The 26358-nt window shown below is 47.4% G+C and overlaps 1 protein-coding gene across 1 annotated transcript in view; it reads right to left on the bottom strand.

Moving 5' to 3' along the window:
• The window catches only part of zswim5 (zinc finger, SWIM-type containing 5), a 288978-nt gene that overhangs the window by 25265 nt on the left and 237355 nt on the right, over nucleotides 1–26358 (bottom strand). The window contains exons 6-8 of the mRNA XM_085983115.1: nucleotides 18122–18298; nucleotides 17869–18015; nucleotides 10465–10602 (exon numbers count right to left, since the gene is read on the bottom strand). Coding sequence (XP_085839241.1) covers nucleotides 10465–10602; nucleotides 17869–18015; nucleotides 18122–18298 — 462 coding nt within the window. The remainder of the gene's footprint in view (nucleotides 1–10464; nucleotides 10603–17868; nucleotides 18016–18121; nucleotides 18299–26358) is intronic.

The raw sequence follows: 26358 nt of genomic DNA, 5'->3' as shown, positions 1-26358 counted from the left end.
AACTCCTCTAACCTGGCGTGGTTTGGAGCCGTCGGGAATCCCACACGACAACCTTCAAAATAGGGATTAGGCTAAAAACTACCTGTTAACAGGCAGTTAATTGGCACTAATCCCTTCCCGCCTCGGGTCGGTGGGTCCCAGTGCGGGGTGGTTACCCGCCTCCTTTGAAACTTACATGGAGGCGGGTTTTGGGCGGGATGGTGTCGGGACCCCCGAATTCGGGATTTTAGCCCCCCGCACGCCTAAAAGCCCGCCTCACGGCACACTGAAAATCAACCCCTTTTGTCTTGACAAAGGGTTTTCACCCGAAACGTTGACTCTATTTTCTCTCCATGGATGTTGCCTGGCCTGCTGAGTTTTTCCAGCATTTTCTGTTGTTATTTCTAGAGAATATAGGCCTAGTCTACTCAATCTGTCCTCATAAGACAATCCCTCCATCCTAGGAATCAGTCTGGTGAACCTTCGTTGCACTCTCTCTATGGCAAGTATATCCTTCCTTAGGTAAGGAGACCAAAACTGTACATAATACTCCAGGTGTGGTCTCACCAGGGCCCTATATAATTGCAGTAAGACGTCTTTACTCTTATACTCAAATCCTCTTGCAATAAAGGCCAATATACCATTTGCTTGCTGCACCTGCATGTTAACTTTCAGTGATTCGTATATAAGGACCCACTGGACACCAACATTTCCCAATCTCTCACCATTTAAAAAATACTCTGCTTTTCTATTTTTCCTACCAAAGTGGATAACTTCACATTTCTCCACATTATATTCCATTTGCCATGTTCTTGCCCACTCACTTAGCCGGTCTATATCCCCTTGAAGCCTCTTTGCATCCTCCTCACAACTTACATTCCCACCTAGCTTTGTATCATTAGCAAACTTGGATATATTACATTTGATCCCCTCATCCAAATCATTGATATACCTCTTGTGTGGCACCTTATCGAATGCCTTCTGAAAATCCAAATACACCACATCCACTGGTTCCCCATATCTATTCTGCTAGTTAGAACCTCAAAAAGCTCTAAGAGATTTGTCAAACATGATTTCCCTTTCATAAATCCATGTTGACTCTGCCCAATCCTACTATTATTTTCTAAGCTCCTTGTTACCACATCCTTAATAATAGATTCTAGCATTTTCCCCACTACTACAGGCTAACTGGTCAGTAGTTCCCCGTTTTCTTTCTCCCTCCTTTCTTAAATAGTGGGGTTGCATTTGCTACCTTCCAATCCGTGGGAACCGTTCTAGAATCTATGGAATTTTGGAAGATGACAACCAATGCATCCAACTACCTCTATAGCCACCTCTTTCAAAACCCTAGGATGTAGTCCATCAGGTCCAGGGGATTTATTGGCTTTCAGTCCCATTAATTTCTCCAGTACTATTTTTTTACTAATACTAATTTCTTTCACTTTCTCATTCTCGCTCGACCCTTGGTTCTCCACTATTTCCAGGAGGGTTATTGCGTCTTCTTCCGTGAAGACAGACACAAAGGGGGAGAAATTCGGTGGAGCCGCAAACGGGGTGCCCAGCTCGCCTGGCCGCTGGAATTACCGCTGCGATCGGAGCAGTTGCGACCGCCGGAAATTCAGCTTGTGCGCCCCAAGAGGGACACGGGGCGCTGCTCAAGGCGCTCCGCGTCCCTCTTAGGGCGCTGAAGCTGAATATTGCAGCGCAACGTGCCGCAGCGCCACACGCTGCGCTGCGGTACTGCAGGCCTTCCTCCCATTCTTAAGGGGGAGGGGCCTGCACCAGCGCGATCAGAGATCGCGAGTGCCGGCAAAAGAGCCCGGCACCGAGTAGAAGTGCCGGGCTCTCGAAAAACAACCGGCACTGCCGCGGGGGGAGATCAGGAGGCCGGGGACGGAGGTGTTGGCAGGCGGCCGCCGAAAAAAACGTCCGCCCCGCACCTCCACCTTAATTTGCGCCACTCCCACCACAGGTAGGACCCGTGAACTGGGCGCGATTTGCAAACGGCGCTACAGAGGCGGGCGATACCAAATATCGCGATCGGGGCGGTAGCGGGGCGCTGCGCACACCGAAGACGTCATCGGTGGCGGCGCAGCACAACAGGCTAACACCGCCATTAGCGCCCCAGCTAAATATCGCAGGAGGCGTGGCCAGTGGCGCTAAAGCCACTGAGTGCCCTCTTTAGGCGCTAACTGGTGGCGCAGCCCACCGAATTTCTAGGCCAAAGTATTTGTTTAATTTCGCTGCCATTTCTTTATTCCCCATTATAATTTCTCCTGTCTCAGCCTGTAAGGGACCCACATTTACTTTCGCTAATCTTTTCCTTTTTACATATCTATACAACCTTTTACAGTCTGTTTTTATGTCTCTCGCTAGTTTACTCTTATATTCTATTTTCCCTTTCTTTATCAATTTCTTGGTCCTCCTTTGCTGAATTCTAAAATCCTCCCACTCCTCAGGCTTACTACTCCTTTTGGCACCATTTTAAGCTCTTTCTTTGATCTAATACTATCTTTAACTTCTCTTGTTAGCCACTTGGACCACTTTTCCTGTGGGATTTTTGTGCCTTAAAGGAATGTATATTTGTTGTAAATTATGTATTAATTCTTTAAATGCTAGCCATTGCTTGTCTACTGTCATACCTTTTAATGTAGCCCCTCATACCTATGTAGTTTGCTTTGTTTATATTTAAGACCCTAGTTTTGGATTTAACTAAATCACTTTCAAACTCAATATAAAATTCTATCATATTATGGTCACTCTTCCCTGAAGGCCCCTTTACCACAAGGTTATTAATTAACCCTTTCTCATTGCACAATACTAGATCTAAAATAGCCTGTTCCCTAGTTGGTTCCTCAACATACTGATGTACAAAACTATCTTGGATACATTCCATGAATTCGTCCTCCACACTATTACTGCAAATTTGGTTTGCCCAGTCTATATGTTGATTAAAGTCCCCTATGATTACTCTATTACCCTTGTTACTTGTGCCTCTAATTTCCTGATTTATACTCTGCCCTACATTACAACTACTGTTTGGGGGCCTATAAACAACTCCCACCAATGTTTCCTGCCCCTTGCTGTTTCTTAGCTCCACCCAAACTGATTCGACTTCTTGATTTTCGGCGCTAAGATCCTTTCCCTCTACTGTCTTTATTCCATCGTTTATTATCAGGGCTACCCCTCCTCCTTTTCCATTTTGCCTATCTCTTCTAAAAGTTAAGTATCCTGGAATATTTAGTTCCCAACCTTGGCCACTTTGCAACCACGTCTCCATAATGGCTATTAGATCACACCTATTAATTTCTATCTGTGCTATGAATTAATCTGTTTTGTTGCGAATGCTTCGTGCATTCAGATATAGTGCCTTTAGCTTTGACTTATTATTTTTCCCTGATGTCACCTTAGTCACTGATGCCTTATTACCTTTGTTACGCTCTCTGCCCCTTCCTGACCCACTCTGCTTATTTTTACCCAAAACCCTACTCTGCTCTAGAGCCTTGACATTTCTCTTTCTGTTTTTAAATTTACTCTTTCCTGAATCCTCCCTCCCCCGCTTCATTAGTTTAAAGCCCTGACTACCATCCTAGTTATTCAGTTCGCCAGGTCACTGGTCCCAGCCTGGTTTAAGTGGAGCCTATCCCAACGGAACAGCTTCCTCTTTCCCCAGTACAGGTGCCAGTGCCCCATGAACTGAAACCCCTTCCTCCCACACCACTCTTTGAGCCACGTATTTAAACCTCTAATCTGTTTGTCCCTATGCCAATTTGGGTGTGGCTCAGGTAACAATCTAGAGATTTGAGGTTCTGCTTTTTAATTTAGATCCTAGCTTCTCAAACTCCCTCAGCAGAACCTCATTCCTAGTTCTACCTATAGAACATAGAAAAGAACATAGAAAAATAGGAGCAGGATTAGGCCATTCGGCCCTTCAAGCCTGCTCCACCATTCAATATGATCATGGCTGATCCTTTATCTCAATACCATATTCCCGCTCTCTCCCCATACCCCTTGATGCCTTTTGTGTCTAGAAATCTATCTATCTCCTTCTTAAATATATTCAGTGACTTGGCCTCCACAGCCTTCTGTGGAGAATTCCACAGGTTCACCACCCTCTGAGTGAAGAAATTTCTCCTCATCTCAGTCCTAAATGTCCTACCCCATATCCTGAGACTGTGGCCCCTCGTTCTAGACCCCCCAGCCAGGGGAAACATCCTCCCTGCATCCAGTCTGTCTAGCCCTGTCAGAATTTTATATGTTTCAATGAGATCCCCTCTCATTCTTCTAAACTCTAGTGAATACAGGCCTAGTCGACCCAATCTCTCCTCATACGACAATCCTGCCATCCCAGGAATCAGTCTGGTGAACCTTTGTTGCACTCCCTCTATGGCAAGTATATCCTTTCTTAGGTAAGGAGACCAAAACTGCACACAGTACCCCAGGTGTGGTCTCACCAAGGCCCTGTACAACTGTAGTAAGACATCCTTGTTCCTGTACTCAAATCCTCTTGCAATGAAGGCCAACATACCATTTGCCTTCCTAACTGCTTGCTGCACCTGCATGTTTGCTTTCAGTGACTGGTGTACAAGGACACCCAGATCCCTTTGTACATCAGCATTTCCCAATCTATCACCATTTAAATAATACTCTACCTTTCTGTTTTTCCTACCGAAGTGGATAACTTCAGATTTATCCACGTTATACTGCATCTGCCATGTATTTGCCCACTCACTCAACTTGTCTAAATCGCCTTGAAGCCTCTTTGCATCCTCCTCACAATCCCACCTAGTTTTATGTTGTCAGCAAACTTGGAAATATTACATTTGGTTCCCTCATCCAAATCATTGATATATATTGTGAATAGCTGGGGCCCAAGCACTGATCCCTGCGGTACCCCACTAGTCACCGCCTGCCACCCCGAAAAAGATCCATTTATTCCTACTCTGTTTCCTGTCTGTTAACTAATTTCAATCCATGCCAGTATATTACCCCCAATTCCATGTGCTTTAATTTTGCACACTAACCTCTTATGTGGGACTATATCAAAGGCCTTCTGAAAATCCAAAAACACCACATCCACTGGTTCTCCCTTATGTATTCTACCAGTTACATCCTCAAAAAACTTCAGTAGGTTTGTCAAACACGATTTCCCTTTCATAAATCCACGTTGACTTTGTCTAATCCCGTTGATATTTTCTGAGTGTCCTGTTATCACATCCTTTATAACAGACTCTAGCATGTTCCCTACTACTGATGTTAGGCTAACCAGTCTGTAGTTCCCAGTTTTCTCTCTCCCTGTTTTTTTAAATAGTGGAGTTACATTTGCCACCCTCCAATCTGCAGGAACTGTTCCATAATCTATAGAATTTTGGAAGATGACAACCAATGCATCCACTATTTCCATGGCTACCTCTTTTAGTACTCTGGGATGCAGATTATCAGGCCCTGGGGATTTATCAGCTTTCAGTCCCATTAATTTCTCCAGCACTATTTTTTTTACTAATACTAATTTCCTTTAATTATCCTTCTCACTAGACCCTTGGTTCCCTAGCATTTCTGGGAAGTTATTTGTGTCCGCTTCTGTGAAGACAGAACCAAAGTACAGTATTTGTGTAATTGCTCAGTCATTTCCTTGTTCCCCATTATAAATTCTCCCATTTCTGACTGTAAGGGACCTACATTTGTCTTCACTAATCTTTTTCTTTTTACATACTTGTAGAAGTTTTTACAATCTGATTTTATGTTCCTTGCAAGTTTACTCTCATACTCTATATTTTTCCCCTCTTAATCAATCTCTTGGTCCTTTTTTGCTGAACTCTAAATTGCTCCCAATCTTCAGGCTTGCTACTTTTCTGACAACTTTATATGACTTCTCTTTGGATCTAATACTATCCTTAATTTCTTTTGTTAGCCATGGTTGGGCCACTTTTCCTTTTGTGTTTTTGTGGCAGAAAGGTACGTATAACTGTTGCAATTCATGCATTTGTTCCTTAAATGTTAGCCATTGTCGTTGGTTCCTACGTGGACCACGACAACTGGATCCTCCCCCTCCCACTCCAAGTCCTTCTCCAGCCATGAATAGATATCCTTAACCCTGGCACCGGGCAGGCAACACAACCTTCGGAACTCCCGGTCGTGGCTGCAGAGAACAGTATCTATCCCCATGACTATACTGTCGCCTACCTCTACCACATTCCTTTTTACTCCCCCCACTTGAATGGTCTCCTGTACCACGGTGCCATGGTCAGTTTGCCCATCCTCCCTGCAGTCCTTGTTCTCATCCATACAGGCAGCAAGTACCTCGTACCTTTTGGACACAGTCAAGGGCTGAGTCTCCTCCATCACTATATCCTGGGTCCCCATACCTTCCTGACTCGCAGTCACACCCTCCTGTCCCAGACCACTGACTATTTCTGAAGTACTGCTTAACCTAAGGGGTGTGGCTGCCTCCTGGAACAAAGTGTCCAGGTTACTCTCCCCTTCCCTGATGCATCGCAATGTCTGCAGCTCAGACTCCATCTCAACAACTCTGAGCCGAAGTTCCTCGAGCTGCAGACACTTACCGCAGATGTGGTTGCTCGGGATCTCGTTGATCTCCACAAACTCCCACATGCTGCAGATCCGGCACACCACCTGCACTGCCATCTCTATTTAACCTTATTTTATTTATATAATTAGTTACAATATTTATTCAAACAATTATTTTTACTGTTAATTTTTAGTTTTAATCAGTTAATTTAGTTAAAGTTATTAATTCAATAGAGTTAAAGTAGTTAATACACTCCCAGTTCTGAATTTAATCTACTTACCTAACCTAGAGAGCAAAAGAGCTGTAATACTCACCAACCAATCACCTACCTGCTGTCCTGTGACGTCACTCCTTGTTTTCTTAAGTCTCCGCTCAGCTCTCTTTAAGCCGCCACTGCCGCCTCTCCCGCTCAATTCCGGGCTGTTTAGGAGGGAATTCCAGAGCTTAGGGCCTTGGCAGCTGAAGGCATGGCCACCAATGGTTGAGCAATTAAAATCAGGGATGCTCAAGAAGCCAGAATTAGAGGAGTGCAGCTATCTCGGAGGGTAGTGGGGCTGGAGGAGATTACAGAGATAGGGAGGGGCGAGGCCATGGAGGGAGTTGTAAACAAGGATACGAATTTTAAAATCGAGGTGTTGCTTAACCGGGAGCCAATGTAGGTCAGCGAGCACAGGGATGATGGGTGAATGGGACTTGGTGCGAGTTAGGACATGGACAGCAGAGTTTTGGATGACCTCAGGCTTACAGAGGGTAGAATGTGGGAGGCCAGCCAGGAGTGCGATGTTCCAGAGGTGGAAATAGGTAATCTTGATGATGGCGCGGATATGTGGTCGGAAGCTCATTTCGGGGTCAAATATGACGCCAAGGTTGCGAACAGTCTGGTTCAGCCTCAGACAGATGCTAGGGAGAGGGATGGAGTTGGTGGCTAGGGAACGGAGTTTGGGCGGGAACAGGAGACAACGACTTTGGTCTTCCCAATATTTAGTGGGAGGAAATTTCTGCTCATCCAGTACTGGATGTCGGACAAGCAATCTGACAATTTAGAGACAGTGGAGGGGTCGGGAGAAGTGGTGATGAGGTAGAGCTGGGTGTTGTCAGGGTACATGTGGAAACTGAAGCTGTGTTTTCGGATGATGTCGCCGAGGGGCAATTTTTTTTATTCGTTCCTGGGATGTGGGCGTCGCTGGCAAGGCCAGCATTTATTGCCCATCCCTAATTGCCTTTGAGAAGGTGGTGGTGAGCCACCTTCTTGAACCGCTGCAGCCCGTGTGATGAAGGTACTCCCACAGTGCTGTTAAGGAGGGAGTTCCAGGATTTTGACCCAACGATGAAGGAATGGCAATATATTTCCAAGTCAGGATGGTGTGTGACTTGGAGGGGAACCTGCAGGTGCTGGTGTTCCCATGCGCCTGCTGCCCTTGTCCTTCTAGGTGGTAGAGTCCGCGGATTTGGGAGGTGCTGTCACAGAAGCCTTGGCGAGTTGCTGCAGTGCATCTTGTAGATGGTACACACTGCAGCCATGGTACGCCGGTGGTGGAGGAAGTGAATGATTAAAGTGGAGTGCCAATCAAGCGGGCTGCTTTGTCCTGGATGTTGTCGAGCTTCTTGAGTGTTGTTGGAGCTGCACTGATCCAGGCAAGTGGAGAGTATTCCCAGAATACCCAGCCTGTGACCTGCTCTTGTTGCCACAGTATTTATGTAGCTGGTCCAGCTAAGTTTCTGGTGAATGGTGTCCCCCCAGGATGTTGATGGTGGGAGAATCACCGATGGTATTGCCATTGAATGTCAAGGGGCAGTGGATAGACTCTCGTTTGTTGGAGATAGTCATTGCCTGGCACTTGTGTGGCACAAATGTTACTTGCCACTTATCAGCCCAAGCCTGAAAGTCGTCCAGGTCTTGCTGCATACGGGCATGGATTGCTTCATTATCTGAGGAGTTGCGAATGGAACTGAACACTGTGCAATTATCAGCGAACATATCCACTTCTGACCTTATGATCCAGGAAAGGTCATTGATGAAGCAGCTGAAGATGGTTGGGCCTAGGACACTGCCCTGAGGAACTCCTGCAGCAATGTCCTGGGGCTGTGATGATTGACCTCCAACAACCACAACCATCTTCCTTTGTGCTAGGTATGACTCCAGCCAGTGGAGAGTTTTCCCCCTGATTCCCATTGACTTCAATTTTACTAGGACTCCTTGATGCCAGACTTGGTCAAGTTCTGCCTTGATGTCAAGGACAGTCACTCTCACCTCACCTCTAAAATTCAGCTCTTTTGTCCATGTTTGGACCAAGGCTGTAATGAGGTCTGGAGCTGACTGGTCCTGGCAGAACCCAAACTGAGCATCCTTGAGCAGGTTATTGGTGAGTAAGTGCTGCTTGATAGCACTGTCGACGACACCTTCCATCGCTTTGCTGATGATTGAGAGTAGACTGATGGGGCGGTAATTGGCCGGATTGGATTTGTCCTGCTTTTTGTGGACAGGACATACCTGGGCAGTTTTCCACATTGTCGGATAGATGCCAGTGTTGTAGCTGTTCTGGACCAGCTTGGTTAGAGGCGCAGTTAGTTCTGGAGCACAAGTCTTCAGCACGACAGCTAGGATGTTGTCAGGGCCCATAGCCTTTGCTGTATCCAGTGCGCTTAACTGTTTCGTGATATCACATGTAGATGAGAAATAGGAGGGGGCCAAGGATAGATTCTTGGGGAGACACCAGATGTAACGGTGCGGGAGCGGGAAGAGAAGCCATTGCAGGTGATTCTCTGCCTACCATTAGACAGATAAGAATGGAATCAGGCCAGTGCTGTCCCACCCAGCTGGACAACAGTGGAGAGGCGTTGGAGGAGGATGGAGTGGTCAACCACGTCAAAGGCTGCAGACAGGTCGAGAAGAACGAGGAGGGATAGTTCACTTTTGTCACAGTCACATAGGATGTCATTTGTGACTTTGATCAGTGCCATTTTGGTACTGTGGCAGGGGCGGAAACCTGATTGGAGGGATTCAAACATGGAGTTCCGGGAAAGATGGGCCCGGATTTGGGAGACAACAACACATTCAAGGACTTTGGAGTCCTTTCTTGTGGTTTAACAAGATATTAATGGGGCAGTGTCCACCACAATTCAATACCCTGTGGAAGACTTCCTTACATCAGAATCCAGGATTAAACAGAGTTTTATTTTAATGAATGGAACTAAATTTCCATTAACTTCTGCAATTACAAATTAAATTGGACACAGTGGGGTAAAGTATTTTGAAACAAACAACATTGCTGTAAACTGCTCGTTTGTACATCAAAATGTGCAGATTTTTCATATAAATTTACAGCTCCACTGTCACACACAGCTACACCCTGGCTGGGGAGTACACCCCTTAGTCTCCATTACCAACAGTGTCCTCAACCAGATATTCCAATGCCCAGTTCCACATTAATTTAACAAAAGCATTTCTCCTTTACATTACATTAAAAAAAAAGATGGTCCAGGGATGATTACAGGGAACCCGGTAGTTTGGGACCACACGCATCAAGCTCCCCCTCGACGACCTGCTACCCTAGTAGTGCACCAAGAACCAAAAACACATTGTAATGGGGTTAATTCAGCAATAAAAGACGTCCCCTTTCTAAACTTGTCTGTCCCTCCTGCTCCCTCTCTTTCCCACACGCCTCACCACTATATATTTAGTTTCAATGGGGAGGAATGTACAGTGACCATAGATATAATTGGGACCACTTTAAAATGTTGACTCTAATCTGACAATAGCACACAGGATTCAAGGAAACAAGGCATCCAAGATCAGAGTCATAGAACTGGTCTCAGTCACCCATCCCTGCCTACCAAAGCAAAGGAATAACAGCTTGCAAATAGGTACTCCATCTAGTGGTTATACCCAGAACTTGAAGAAGACAGCACTACTGGAGTGAACTGGTACAAGTAATGAGCAGAGGACCTTCTCTTACCTGCTGTGTCCATACAACTCTCATCCTCTAATCGGCAAGCTTCAGTCAGTGTGATGAAGAGACACCCAATTGGGTCCAGAGGATGACCCACCCACCCTTCCAAATTTGTAATTGTAGTTACTCCTCTGTGTAATAATTCTGAAAAGAAATAATGCAACAAGAATCAATAATGTATAGTATGCTTCTGCTGGCTTATAAACAAATTCTTTACACTCTCTTGAATAAAATCAGAAATATTTTCTAACTGAAGTCAAGTCCGGTATATAACAAAACATGTTTTTTTCCAACAGACTTCATCCCCTTTAAATTTCTCTCCTTCACAGAATCACAGCCCACAGTGCAGATAGAGGCCATTTCGGCCCATCGAGCCTGCACTGACACATATCCCATCCGATCTCCGTAACCCCTACACCAACACATATCCCACCCTATCCCCATGTATTTAATCCCCCTAACACTAAGGGTCAATTTATCATAGCCAATCAACCTAACCCGCACATCTTTGGACTGTGGGAGGAAACCGGAGCACCCGGAGGAAACCCACGCGAACACGGGGAGAATGTGCAAACTCCACACAGACAGTCACCCGAGGCCGGATTCAAACCCGGGTCCCTGGCGCTGTGAGGCAACAGTGCTAACCACTATGCCACCGTGCTTGAAGTTTATTCTTCACTAGCATCTTCCTTCAGCAGAGGAATGACAGTCTTCTACCGCAATCAGTTCCTTTCTGTGATCATGAGGAACAATTCACTTGGGACAAGGCCAATTCCTCTCCCCACACAAGATTGAATGGCTTATTTTCAAAGCTTTTCTCATCTAGAGGGCACTTCAAAATGATCAGATACTTAAACTTCCCGTGGCTCCAACTTGTGAACGCTTCAGCAGGGGGTTAAGTGTTCCCAGGCACAAAAAATACCTAATGACCTTTTACTGTTTGTTGCACATATGTATTCACTCATGTTGTGCTGTTGGAAGTGCCTTTGCCGTCCACTAGGTACAAAATGAGTGGAAAAATGCCCAACATGCGAAGATTATCGATATACTCTGGTTACAACATGCCAAGTTCCTCTTGATGTGGTCCACATTTAGTATATGTTCACAGGAAGTACCTGGACATGCTTGACTATGAGAAGTTGTTGAACCCTTCTGATGATTCTCCTATCAGTATTTTATAAAGGGGGAAGCCATTGCTGGGAATTTGCTTTTGTAATAAGTTGACTCCCATTGTACCGTACACGCTATATAATTGTTTTCTCTCGCATTGCTGTCATATTCATTGACTGCTCTGCTACTGTTTTGCTAACATTTTTCTGATATGACCCAATTCTGTTATAATTTCTGTTCTTATGCTTTTCTTGCTTAAAAGTAATTTTTTTTTAAAGTTAGTAAAAAAAAAACTTGGAATCTGAGCTAACTGTGCATTTCTTCCTGAGTCTGTTCCCTTGGCATGATACAATAACCAAATAACACAGGCTTAACTATTACATTTGTCACGCCAGCTGATCAGGAAAAGAAACCAACTGGGTTAGAGCAGTGTCAGACCCATTTGAATGCATTAAAACAGTACCTGTTGGAAGGTGTGTGGTCTTTCCGCGATAAAGATTCTTTAAATATATTCAAGGGATACTGTGATTTAAAAATCTGTTTTTAGCCAGCATACGTTATAAAAAGTCAACATTTTAAAAGCTGCAAACCATCCAACCTTTAAAAAGTCTGACTGAAAGTATAGCATACTAGTGTACCTCCTATGGCTTTCCTCATGCAAAGTAAATACAAAGAGAATTTCCCACTGAATTCATTGGTGATGTAGGTGTAACTATGGGGATCTGCAGTTTATGAAGCTTCATCTAATGGTAGGATTGTGCAGCTGCAGGCATGAATATGTATCCGACATGGTGGTGCCCAAATCAGGAGTGTGCAACACACATAGAAAATGTAATATTATGTAATAGGGTGCGTTTGAAGTGATTTTGCAGCCATGAGAGAAGTGTTTGAAGAGATACAGTGACTGGAAGCATGAGCGCACAGTACTGTGAAGTTTGACTGTGCAGGAGAACAGACTGATTAACAGTATCAAAGGCAGCAAAGAGGTCAAAGACGATCAGTGAGTAGTTTGATCTCCATCCAACCAAGTGGGGCCGGGGATGGGAGAGGAGAGTACTGCCCATACTTCGTCCCTCACCACTGAACGTCTAAGAAGATTTGTCTACAGCAAGTTACTATTTTGTTAAAGATTAATTTTCATTTAACACAATGCAAAGTACACATAAAAAAAAGTGAAAATTCCGAAATATTAGTGAATACTGTACTCAATGTTGGATTGTTTGTTTTTGAATGTGAAAATGAAATATTCCTCAACAACGCCCTCCCGAAAAACAGGCCAATCAGCTACACCCGAAGGGGACTTTCTGGGCTCACTGCCATCACGCGAAGGCTGTTTTCCAGTGGGGTTCCGCAGGTCACAGTACTGGGTCCCTTGCTTTTTGTGGTATATATCAATGATTTAGACTTGAATGTAGGAAGTATGATTAAGAAGTTTGCAGATGATACTAAAATTGGTTGTGTGGTTGATAATGAAGAAGAAAGCTGCAGACTGCAGGAAGATATCAATGGACTGGTCAGGTGGGCAGAACAGTGGCAAATGGAATTCAATCCGGAGAAGTGTGAGGTAATGCATTTGGGAAGGGCGAACAAGGCAAGGGAATACTCAATAAATGGTAGGATACTGAGAAGTGTAGAGGAACAAAGGGACCTTGGAGTGCAGGTCCACAGATCCCTGAAGGTATCAGGCTAAGTAGATAAGGTGGTTAAGAAGGCATACGGAATACATGCCATTATTAGCCGAGGCATAGAATGTAAGAGCAGGGAGGTTATGCTTGAACTGTATAAAACACCAGTTAGGCCACAGCTAGAATACTGTGTGCAGTTCTGGTCACCACATTACAGGAATGATGTGATTGCACTAGAGAGGTTACAGAGGAGATTTACCAGGATGTTGCCTGGACTGAAGAATTTTAGCTACGAGGAAAGATTGGATAGGCTGGGGTTGTTTTCTTTGGAACAGAGGCGGCTGAGGGGAGACCTTATTGAGGTGTATAAAATTATGAGGGGCCTAGAGAGAGTGGATAGGAAGGACCTATTTCCCTTAGCAGAGGGGTCAACAACCAGGGGCATAGATTTAAAGTAATTGGTAGGAGGTTTAGAGGGGATTTGAGGGGAAATTTCTTCACCCAGAGGGTGGTGGGGGTCTGGAACTCACTGCCTGAAAGGGTGGTAGAGGCAGAAACCCTCACCACATTTAAAAAGTGCTTGGATGTGCACCTGAAGTGCCGTAACCTACAAGGCTATGGACCAAGAGCTGGAAAGTGGGATTAGGCTGGATAGCTCTTTGTCGGCAGGCGCGGACACAATGGGCTGAAATGGCCTCCTTCGGTGCTGTAAATGTCTATGATTCTAAGTTAACTTACATCTCCAGGCTGGTGGATTCTATTAATAGACATTTTTTTCCCCACTCAACTCCCAATTACCATATATAACAGAAACAAAAACAGAAAATGCTGTGAATTAGATTCCACCACAATCTGTAACATCATGGCCCGGCATATCCCTCACTCTACCATTACCACCAAGCCAGGGGAGCAACCCTGGTTCAATGAGGAGTGTAGAAGAGCGAGCCAGAAGCAGCACCAGGTGTACCTAAAAATAAGGTGCCAACATGGGGAAGCTACAACACAGGACTACATGCATGCTAAACAATGGAAGCAGCATGCTATAGACAGAGCTAAGCGATCCCACAACCAATGGATCAAATCAAAGCTCTGGAGTCCTGCCACATCCAGTCGTGAATGGTGGTGGGCAATTAAACAACTAATGGGAGGATGAGGTTCCATGAATAACAGCATCCTCAATGATGACGCAGCCCAGCACGTGAGTGCAAAAGACAAAGCTGAAGAGTTTGCAACCATCTTCGGTCGGAAGTGCCAAGTGGATGATCCATATCGGCATCCTCCTGAGGTCCCCACCATCACAGAAGCCAGTCTTCAGCCAATTCGATTCACTCCACGTGATATGAAGAAACGGCTGAGCGCACTGGATACAGTGAAGGCTATGGGACCTGACAACATCCCGGGTGTCGTGCTGAAGACTTGTGCTCCAGAACTAGCCGCGCCTCTAGCCAAGCTGTTCCAGTACAGCTACAACACTGACATCTACCTGACAAAGTGGAAAATTGCCCAGGTATGTCATGTCAGCCGTGGCTCTGTTGGTAGCACCCTCACCTCTGAGTCGGAAGGTTGTGGGTTCAAGTCCCACGTGAGACGTGAGCACAAAATCTAGGCTGATACTCCAGTGCAGTGCTGAGGGAGTGCTGCACTGTCGGAGGTGCCGTCTTTTGGATGAGACGTTAAACCAAGGCTCCATATTCCCTTTCAAGTTGATGTAAAAGATCCTATGGCACTATTTCGAAGAAGAGCAGGGGAGTTATCCCCGGTGTCCTAGGTAATATTTATCCCTCAACCAACATCACTAAAAAACAGATTATCTGGTCATCAAGTTGTGGGAGCTTACTGTGCGCAAATTGGCTGCCGCATTTCCTACAGTACAACAGTGGCTACACTTCAAAAAGTACTTCATTGGCTGTAAAGCACTTTGGGATGTCCGGTGGCTGTGAAAGGCGCTATATAAATACAAGACTTTCTTTCTGTCCACAAAAAGCAGGACAAATCCAATCCGGCCAATTACTGCCCCATCAGTCTACTCTCAATCATCAGCAAAGTGATGGTATGTGTCGCGACAGTACTATCAAGTGGCACTTACCCACCAATAACCTGCTCACCGATGCTCAGTTTAGGGTCCGCCAGGGCCACTCGGCTCCAGACCACATTACAGCCTTGGTCCAAACATGGTCAAAAGAGCTGAATTCTAGAGGTGAGAGTGACTGCCCTTGACATCAAGGCAGAATTTGACTGAGTGTGCCATCAAAGAGCTCTAGTAAAATTGAAGTCCATGGGAATCAGGGGGAAAACTCTCCACTGGCTGGAGTCCTACCTAGCACAAAGGAAGATGGTTGTGGTTGTTGGAGGTCAATCATCATAGCCCCAGGACATCGCTACAGGAGTTCCTCGGGGCAGTGTCCTAGGTCCAACCATCTTCAGTTGCTTCATCAATGACCTTCCCTTCATCATAAGGTCAGATATGGGGATGTTTGCTGATGATTGCACAGTGTTCAGTTCCATTCGCAACTCCTCAGATAATAATGCAGTCCATGCCCGCACGCAGCAAGACCTGGACGACATTAAGGCTTGGGCTGAGAAGTGGCAAGTAACATTCGTGCCACACAAGTGCCAGGCAATGACTATCTCCAACAAATGAGAGTCCTACCATCACCCCTTGACATTCAACGGCAGTACTATCGTCAAGTCACTCACCATCAACATCCTGGGGTCACCATTGATTCGAAACTTAACTGGACCAGCCACATAAATACTGTGCCTGCAATAGCAGGTCAGAGGCTGGGTATTCTGTGGTGAGTGTCTCACCTCCTGACTCTCCAAAGCCTTTCCACTATCTACAAGGCACAAGTCAGGAGTGTGATGGAATACTCTCCACTTGCCTGGATGAGTGCAGCTCCAACAACACTCAAGAAGCTCGACATCATCCAGCAGCCCAGCTGATTGGCACCCCATCCACCACCTTAAACATTCATTCCTGCCACCACCTTTGCACCGTGTTTGAAGTGTGTACCATCTACAAGATGCACTGCAGCAACTCGCCAAGGCTTCTTTGACATCACCCCCCAAACCCCCGACATCTACCACTTAGAAGGACATGGGCAGCAGGTGCATGGGAACACCATCACCTGCAAGTTCCCTCCAAGTCACACACCATCCTGACTTGGAAATATATCGCCATTCCTTCATTGTCATTGGGACTGAATCACTGCAGTCCGTGTGGTGAAGGTACTCCCATAATGCTGTTTGGTGGGGAGTTCCAATCCTGGAACTCCCCACCAAACAGCATTATGGGAGTACCTTCACCACACGGACTGCAGTGATTCAAGAAGGCGGCTCACTACCACCTTCTCAAGATCAACTAGGGATGGCAATAAATACTGGCCTTGCCAGCGATGCCCACATCCTGTGAATGAATAAAAAAAACTCTCAGCAGGTCAGCCAGCATCTGTGGAGAAGTGACTCCACACCCAAAATTTCAATTCATCTGTTCTCTCCACAGACGCTGGCTGACTTGCTGAGAGTTTCCAGCATTTTCTGTTTTAGTTTGAGACCCCAGTGGTGACTTTGCGCTCCGAGTACAGGTGAGAGAAAAACCTAGACCTTCCTCATGTACACATCACTGTTCCACAGGATAACTCAGTTACTATATCAGTTTAAACAAAAAAAAAATCCTCTGCATTTCTAATAATAAAAAGGCAAAAAAAAGGGTTTATTTGAACACTATGACCTAAAAATTCGGTTGCTTTGCGCCTCCCATTAGATCCCTAAGAGGGCATTAACGGGGCACAAAGCAACTAGCGCCCGGGCATGGCGCCGCCAACGCCTCCCGCGAAATTCAGCAGGAGGTTAGCAGCGGTGGTAACCGTTGGCGCCCCGTGGCGCTGCGCTGCCGGCGACGATGTCATCGCCGTGTGCAGCGCCCCACTAGCGCCCTGGCCGTGATCTTCGGTATCGCCCCCTGACTTGCCACCGGACGCTATGTCCGACGGGGTCAGGGGGGCCCACCTGCGGCCGGGGCGGCGCTAATTAAAGGCGAGGTGCCGGGCGGCCATTTTTGTTGCTGGCCGCCTGCCAGCACCTGCCCCTCTGCCGTCCCCGTCCTCCTGACCAACTCCCCCGCGGAGTGCCAGCTGCGCTCCGTGAGCCCGGCACTTCTCTTGAATGCCGGGCTCTTTTGCCGGCACTCCGATTCCTGGTGGCCCAGCTGGGCCCTGGGTCGCGCTGCGCAAGATCCCTCCCCTTTAAGAAGGGGAGGAAGGCCTGCAGTACCGCGGCGCTACGTGGTGCTGCGGCACGTAGCGCCGCGATATTCCCTCGCAGCGCCCCAGGAGGGAGGCGGGCGCTTCCATTAGCACTCCACTTCCCTCTTGGGGCACTACCGATGAATTTCAGCTGTGGGGGTGCTAATCTTTTCGGGGCACTAAATGTAGCGCCACGGCGAAGTTAGCGCCCCAAAGGGGGCGCGACTCAATGTTTCCCCCTATGAGAACATGAAAGTAATCGACACTTGAGTTAGATCAGAATGATTTGGGGGTTTATAAATTCACTTTTGGAATTGAGTTTAAACAGTATCCATGGTTCTTTTGCTTTTTGTCCCATATATAGCAAGTTGTTTACACTTGAAATCTGTCCTTTTAAGCAGTTGCTTCATTACGTCTTTCACAGGACCCACCTTTCTTCTGATGTTTATAGATTTCCAGCTGCCGTTGCTGCTGTAGACGGAGTGTGTTGATGATTGCAACAGCTAATCGGAGAGCTTCTTTAGGATAACCATGGGAACGTAGAGCGTCCACCCTGGCACAGGCAGTGGGAACATGTTCTACAAGTATTAAAACAGTTCAGAGAGGGATTAGTATTAAGCTATTTTTTTGTGGGTGGTGGAGAAAGGAAAAGACTTTAAAAGTAAAGTAAATTTTACACTTTACCTAACCAAAGAGGCTGCCCATGAGAGTTGAAAAGGAGGCTCTCGCCCTCTCGCTGGTAAGAGGGTGATGCATAAAAGTCGCTGCTAATAATACGCTGAAGATGACTATCCTGCCAGTGTAGATCACAAGCCTCCATTGCACGTGTGAAAACTGTCCGCCTCGGCCTAGCTAAAGACTCTGTTAGGAGAAAGACAAAAAATATTGCAGGAAAAAGTTACGCAATGCAGTTTACGAGGAGTACTGCCTAAAACAACTGGAGAACTACTTGCACATTGCTGGTCAGCAGAATGCCATAATTTGTGTGAAAACCTGTTCAATATCCTTCATTTCACACATCCAGTTTCGAACGACATGTATCCTCAAATATGTTAAAATGTTAGCACACCATAACAGCGATGGCCGACTAATGATGCCATTGGCTCGCCCAGCTTCACAGAGGAAGATTAAAAAGTTCGTTTTATACAGTGCTGGGCAAATTTAGCCTGAAGATAGTATCTCACATACAAGTAAATCTTTAAGTAGCCCCTATGTTACATACTTAGTCAACTTTGGACCAGGCATTTCCAGACACAAGACATGGATAAATTCACCATTTCCCTGATTATTTATCATTCATTAACCAACATACACCAACATTCACTTACTGAAGTGAAAAGCTTAAAAAGCACTTAAAAAACTGGAAACAAGTTTCTTAAGATCCTGGGGGATGGGCAGTTAAAAATGAAAAAACGGTAAACCCGACCACAACGCGCCCACTTTCTGTTCTAACGAAGGTGGGTTGGGCGGGGGAGGGTTAACTAACCAGCTCTCCAGAGGCGGGTCCCTAATTTAAATATTTTAAGGAGGCTCCGTGCCTAAAATTTTAGCTATGCTTTCAATTTAAGTGCTGCGGGCCGGGTTTCCTGGGGCTCTGGAAACCCGGCCGCTGAAAGGGAGGCAAGAACGGCTGGATCAAACATGCAAGTGCCTTTCCAGCACTGCTTGTGGCCAGGAGGAACAGGAGTGGTTCCCCCGTCCCACCAAGCAAATCTGTTTTCTACTCCATGTGATCGGAGCCCCCTCCCCACAATGGCACCCCTCCCCCCCCCAACAAAGCCACGATCGGATCCCCGTGCGACGCAAGCTCTAACTGCTGCCATGGCCCTTGTCGCTGCCTGTCATCCAGCCAGCCCAGACTGCTGCCGCCCTGCACCATGGAGAATCCCGCTAACCTGGCAAAGCCACATGCACGCTTGTCCTGCTTTTCTCTGGTGATGGAGAAGGAAATGTTGTCCCTTCTCCTTCTGTAGACAGCCTCTGTGACCTCCCGGATGCAACAATGGACGGCAAACTGCGAGATGTTAGCTATATCTCCTATTGCAGACTAGATAGATCCGCTGGTGAATAAATTGAGGGTGACGGTGACCTTGACTGCCACTGAGAGAGCAGTGGTCGGCCTGATCTGAGGCTGGAGGTCTGGTTGCAGGAGGTGGCAGAGTTCTGTGACCACCTCCTTGGTGAAGGGGAGCCTTCTAATACACTGCTCCTCGCTTAATTGGAGGTAGGAGAAGTGCTCTCAGAAAACCCTCGGAGGGTAACGCCTCCTGTGGAGAGCCCTGATGACCCTCCTCCTACCTCTGGCGTGGAGAGATCATAGGCCCTACACATATTGGGTGGGGGGGGTGGTGGGATGCTGCCTAGGAGAGAACGGTGGGGGCTGTAGATAGATCGCGGGCCGCATTGATCGGTGGGGGGCAGGATCTGTGCAGAGGGCATCAAGTTGAGACTGCAGGAGAGCAGTCTGAGATTGGATGCCACCACGTATAGACTCCATTACAGCACTAAGACATTGCGTCTCTTCTGCCTGTGCTGCAATGGAAGCTGCCAGATCGCCCATCACACACGGCATCAGGTCTGGGATGCCACGGTCACTCTGGGTGTCTACCATCCTTTGCAGACTGGAAATGATGGGCTCCATGGTGTGCACAGAGCTCTGTGCAATGTTGGAGGCGGACTCCTCCTCGCTCCTTACCATTGCCGAGGCGCTCTCGGGCACCCTTGCCATTGCACCTATCATCGCCGTGTGCATGCCCATCACCCTTCTTCTAAACACCTCCCCATCCAGGTCCTCATCTGAATCCTGTGCAGCAGAACTAGCGCGCAAACTCGCCCTCCGGGAAGCTGGCCCCCGAGCTACCCTTTCCCCCTGGCCTTGCTGCAGCCCGCTCGTTCCCAGTGCATCACCCTGTGCAGATCCTGCTACTATACTATCCTCTAAAGAATGCGTAGTGCCAGTATCTGAACTGGTGCCTGCGGGTGAGACATGCAGTGACGCGGTGTGTTCTTCCTCCTCCTCTTCTCCCGCCTCGCTCTCTACCGTGCCCTCACGGACAGGCTGCTCAGCTGCTTGCTGATTATCTGAAAGCACAAAGGCAGAAGAGTCGGGTTAAGGTGAGGGGAGTGGGGCAGGAAGGCAGAAATGCATGCATACAGCATGATTAGCTGGAAAGTGTGAAACGCTTGTGGGGTGAGGGGGAAGTGGGATGCGAGAAGAAGGAGTAGGGATGAACAATATCATTGTTGACCCGAAGGGGGTCAACATCACCGGTGGCCACTGCACCCACCTCCTGGCGCCCAATAATCTGCAGCACTCTATTTTCCAGCACAGACTGTGGTTGGATGTCAGCTTGTCCCCCACCTGTGCACTCCTGCTCCCTCCTGTTGTGAGCCACCTTGGCCTGCAAGAGAAAGGAAAGTGTATGAGTGAGCGTGGAGCAATGTGTTTGGGTGATGTGCCTGCCATAGTTGAATAGCTGTCATTGTGTGCAAGGTGCGAGATGTGGGTATGAGTGTTGGTAGGTAGAGATTGTTGGTGAGTGCTGGGGGTGTGGTGCTTTGGGCAGTGGTTCAGATGGTGATATGTAGCATTTGTTGAAGCACTGACTCACCCTGACCACCCGAATGAGGTCGTTAAATTTCTTCCTGTACCGTGTGTGGGCTCTGGGGACCACAGTGCTGCCCGAGACGAGCTGCGCTACCTCCCTCCACATGGTGCGGAAGACTTGAGGCAAGGGCCTCCTGCCACTTGCCGGGTAGAGCACCGCCCTCCATCTCTCCACAGCGAACACCAACGCCTCCAATACTTGATCACAGAATCTGTAGTCTCTCTCCCTGGGGTGTGAATCTGCCATGTGTACAGCTGCTTCAGTCCTCTGGCTCCTTCTCCTTGACCTCCTTTTCCTTGCTGAGGCAGTTGCACAGCCAGCAATGCTGAGAGTGAGGTTCTGCAGCATCAATGAACCTCCCCTTTAAGAACTGAAAAAAGCTTGCGGCAGTTATAGCTTGCGATTAGACTGCACCTGATATTGGTCCACCCTTTGAATGCAACACCAATGAGCTTGGGCTTTAAGACTTGAATTAGCGCTCCAATCATTTCTTTGAGCAGTGAGCACCAATTTTGTGTGCAGTCTAAAGCATTAGCGCCTGGCACTAATGCTCCAACTTTTCTAATTATACCGCCCATTCCTGTGCTATAATGAATTTCTAGCCCAAAAAATTTTAATCAGGTCCTGCCGCTACACCTCCTCCCCGCTCCATCCTTGTAATTATCGGGGTCCTGACCTCAGCTGAGTCAACTGACCTTGGGCAGAGTGGTAGTGGCAATACAACTGACTTCAGTATTTCTGGGCTAGAGAATGGTGGCCGGGGGGGGGGGGGGGGGGGAAAGAGAGTGGGAGAAGCAGCTACTGTTGTTACTCCCGATTACTATCCAATGACCGCTACTGCTAAGATGTTCGGCAAGTACAGTATTGGGCTCCTCTGTGATTCCTTCATAGTTAAGTAATCTGCCAACACTCACTATTTAAACTCGCACACAGTCATCCAACTATACCCTGCAAGATTTAATGCTTTTAGGAGAAAACTGAAAACAAAATAGTCGTAGAACTAAGGGGACTGGATGTCAACTCCTCCATGTTCAACACCACTTGGAAGAGGCACTGAGGGCAGCAAGGACACAGAATGTAATCTAGGCGGGTGACTTCAATGTCCATCACCAAGAGTGGCTCGGTAGCACCACTTCTGACCGAGCTGGCTGAGTCCTGAAGGACATAGCTGCCTGTTAGATCCGTGTATCTTGATGTTGTGTGTCCTTCAATAACTAGACAGAGACTGCAGGGGAACAATCAACAGGTGTTTACTGAATGAAGGTTACTCTGAAACCCTACTCAGGTTTTATATACATGTGTGGTCACTGCCGGTACTACAGCATACAGGAGCTGTAAAAAGTAGTTCTCCCCTTAAAGGTACATACACTACAATTCCTCCCCTTTTAGATTAACAGTACCATAACATTCATTTAACAATTAACATTTTTAACATGCAACATTAACTGAAAATAGTCCATTTATAAACTCAGTCTTTGGGGCGGCTTCCTGATCCTTTCTGGACAGCGCCTTTCCTGAGTGTCTTGCTCTTGGTGCGGAGGCAATTCTGGCCCCCTGTCGTCGGTTGGTTCATCAGCTTCCGATGCTACTGTTTCTGGGGTAGATGCTACCTGTATGTCGGGTTCATTACCAGGTACGCGAGACATGGGGTTGACTCGTTCCTGTGACTCTAGGATCTGGTCGACATGGCGTCTCACAATGTTCTCCCCAACATCCACTGTGAACATTAGTGGCCCCTGCCGTGTGCATATCGTTCCTGGTTGCCATTTCTCTGTTCGGTAGTCGCGGGCCAAAACTGGTTGCCCTACATTGAAGCTCCTTGTCGGCTTCTCATTGATACATAGAAGACAGGAGCAGGAGTAGGCCATTCGGCCCTTCGAGCCTGCTCCGCCATTCAATGAGATCATGGCTGATGTGCTGGAATTGTTTATTCTCAACATCTCTTTGTACATTTGGTCTGAGCAAATCCAGACGAGATCTCAACCTTCGGTTAAAGAACATCATGGCCGGGGTCTGGTTGGTGACTGCATGTGTCGCATTTCTGTAGGCTAACAGGAAATTGTCCACCTTATGCTGCAGTGGAATGTCGTCATCGCACATGGCCCTTACTGCCTTTTTAAAGGTTTGTACGAACCTCTCAGCTAATCCATTTGTGGCTGGATGATACGGGGCGGATGTGTAATGCCTTACCCCATTCCTTTTCATAAATTTCCGATACTCTTCGGACACAAACTGTGGTCCGTTATCAGAGCAAATCTGCTCTGGCAAGCCATTCCTGGCAAATATGGTCCATAGTACTGCAATAGTTTTCTCCGTGGTGGTGGAGGACATTTTGATCACCTCAGGCCATTTCGAGTGCGCATCCACGGCTATTAAAAACATTGAGTCCATGACTGGACCAGCAAAATCAATATGCACCCGTTGCCATGGAGAGGAGGGCCACTCCCATGGGTGTAGAGGGGCATGTGGTGGTGCATTTTGGACCTTCTGGCAGCCTGAGCAGCTCTTTCTCAGGTCCTCGATTTGCTGATCGATCCCCGGCCACCACACATAAGCCCTAGCAAGGCTTTTCATTTTCACCCCTCCCAGATGGCCTTCGTGAAGCTCATTGAGCACTCTCTCCCTTAACTTGGGTGGAATTACCACTCGGGATCCACACATCAAGGTCCCCTGGGATACTGACAGCTGTTCTCTTCTGGATGAGAATGCTGGCAACAGTGAGTCGCCATGTGTTGGCCATCCCTTCACCATCAAGTCATATACCCGAGACAGTGTCGGGTCATTTCGGGTCTCCTTCTCTATATCCGCATTAGTTACTGGCAAGCGTTCAATTATAGTTGAATAAAATATTTCCGACAGGGTCCACTGCTGGTGCTTCCTCCGCAGTAGGCAGTGGCAGGTGTGATAGCCCATCAGCGTTTCCATGCTGTTTCGTGCCCTTATACTCTATTTCATATTGGTTCGCCCCTAGAAAAAGGGACCATCTTTGTAGCCGTTGCGCAGTCATCACCGGAACGCCCTTCTTTGGATTAAAGATGGAGACAAGTGGTTGGTGGTCAGTCAGCAAGGTGAACTTCTGCCCGTGCAGATAGTGGTTGAACTTTTTCACTCCCCACACTAGGCTGAGGGCCTCCCTGTCAATCTGGGCATAGTTACGCTCGGCTGAGGTTAGTGACCGAGACGCAAAGGCTACTGGCCTCTCCGAGCCTTCCGGGAATTTGTGCGACAGCACCGCTCCAATACCATAGGGTGATGCATCACACGCCAACCGAATTGGTAGTGCTGGGTTGCAATGAGCCAACACCTCTTTTGATGTGATCAATTCTTTGCACTTCTGGAAAGCTCGTTTACATTCGTCATTCCACTTCAATGGTACCCCCGTTTGCAGTAGGGTGTTCAGTGGGTGTAGTACTGTAGACAAATTCGGCAAGAACTTATGGTAGTAGTTCACCAGCCCGAGGAACGACCTCAGTTGTGACACATTTTCCAGTGCTGGAGCCTTGACTACTGCCTCAATCTTTTCAGGGGACTTATGTACCAGTAAAGACCTGTTTTTGATTGTTATTAATTAGTCTGTGTCTTAATTAACTAGATAACTCACAGATTTAACACTGGCGATGAGTCTGATTCGGACCCTGCGGCAGTCACTCCACGGCAGCTTCGTCCACAGCCAGGACGTTGCAGAGAGGTTTCCACCCTCTCCACCCCACTGGAAGACATCCTGACCTCGGAGCCTCCATCGGCGACCGTCAGCTTCTTCTCCAGCTTGGTGGTGGGTAAGCCGTTGTCTGAGCCGGGCAGCGACGCGACAGGCAGTCGACCGCGTTGGCCGCACGAACGGGGCTGGGGGAGCCGGAGGAATAGGGCGCGAGAGCCGCTTCGAGCGGGAGGCGTTTCAACAGAGCGATCGCATCTCCTGATAAGGGCCGAGAGCCGCGAGAGCGATCGCATCTCCAGATAAGGGCCGAGAGCCGCTTCGGTCGGGAGCCACTTCGCGATCCAGCGATCGCATCCGCTGATAAGGGCCGCACTCGGGGGCTGAAGGGAGACGGCGTCGGGGGACGGGTGAAGACCGCCAAGCGCGGGAAAACCGCCATTTTGTGGGCGGAGGACGACGGCAAGAGCGGGAAGCCGCCATCTTGGATAGCAGTAAAAAAAAAAAATCTGAGAAATTGCAAATCTGATAAAGTACTACAATGCCTAAACACGGGAATATTAGCAACTTTGATAGTGACATCGAAGATTGGGCCATATATGTTGAACGAGTTAAAAATTATTGTAAGGCCAATAAAATTCATGAGGCTGATAAAGCACTAACATTATTAAATTTAATGGGTGCGAAGACATACGGGCAATTGAAACACCTGTTATCACCAGATGAACCGGCGGATAAGACGTTCGATGAGATTGTTACTGTCCTGAAAGATCATCTAAACCGCACGCCGCTGATGCTAGCGGAACGATTTAAATTTTACGACAGAAGGCAGCTACAGCATGAAAGCAATGCTGAATATTTGCTGGAATTGCGTAAATTAGCGAAATATTGCCAGTTTGGAACGGGACTGACAGATGCACTACGAGACAAATTTGTGTGTGGGTTATTTAAACAGGATACACAAAAGCGACTGCTCGAGGAGAATGAGCTGACGCTTGAGAAGGCGGTCACTATGGCAGCAGCACACGAAGCCGCAGCGAGAGGCACGGCAGTAATGCAGCTACGGTCACCGGAGCTCAGTGCACACAAATTGGGTGTGAGTTCTGGCAAATGTTATCGTTGTGGAAAGACAACGCATGATCAGAACCAGTGTTGGTTTAAAAACCAAGAATGTAGAACTTGTGGTAGGCTTGGACATATAGCTAGAGTATGCAGGTCAGGGAAGAAGACCAGCAACAAGAAGTCACCGCAAGGAAAATACGCAAAGGTACACAAGGTGACCGAACAGGAGTCCGATTCAGACGCTAGCAGTAATGAACTGGCTAGCTTAAGCTGTAATGAACTGGCTAGCTTAAGAGTACTCAACGCTGGTAAGGGTGCAGACCTCCAGACAATTTGGGTCACTGTTCAGATAGAAGGAGTCCAAGTAAAACTGGAATTGGACACTGGATCGGCATTGACGGTCATAAATAAGAAAGATTACGGAAAGTTATTCCAACATATTCCCCTACAGGATACGGGGATTATATTGACAACCTACACGGGGCAGAGAGTGTGCCCCATCGGGACAATAAAGGTTGCAGTGGTCCACAAGGGCGAAGACAGTCAAATAATGGACTTATATGTGATATCTGAAGGAGGTCCTCCACTACTAGGAC

Source organism: Somniosus microcephalus, chromosome 3, assembly GCF_052327205.1.
Source record: "Somniosus microcephalus isolate GS21.2 chromosome 3, FLI_Smic_1.0, whole genome shotgun sequence".
Taxonomy (NCBI): Eukaryota; Metazoa; Chordata; class Chondrichthyes; order Squaliformes; family Somniosidae; genus Somniosus; species Somniosus microcephalus.
Note: the sequence above shows the minus strand (reverse complement) of the source record. Positions and strands in the feature narration are given on the sequence as shown.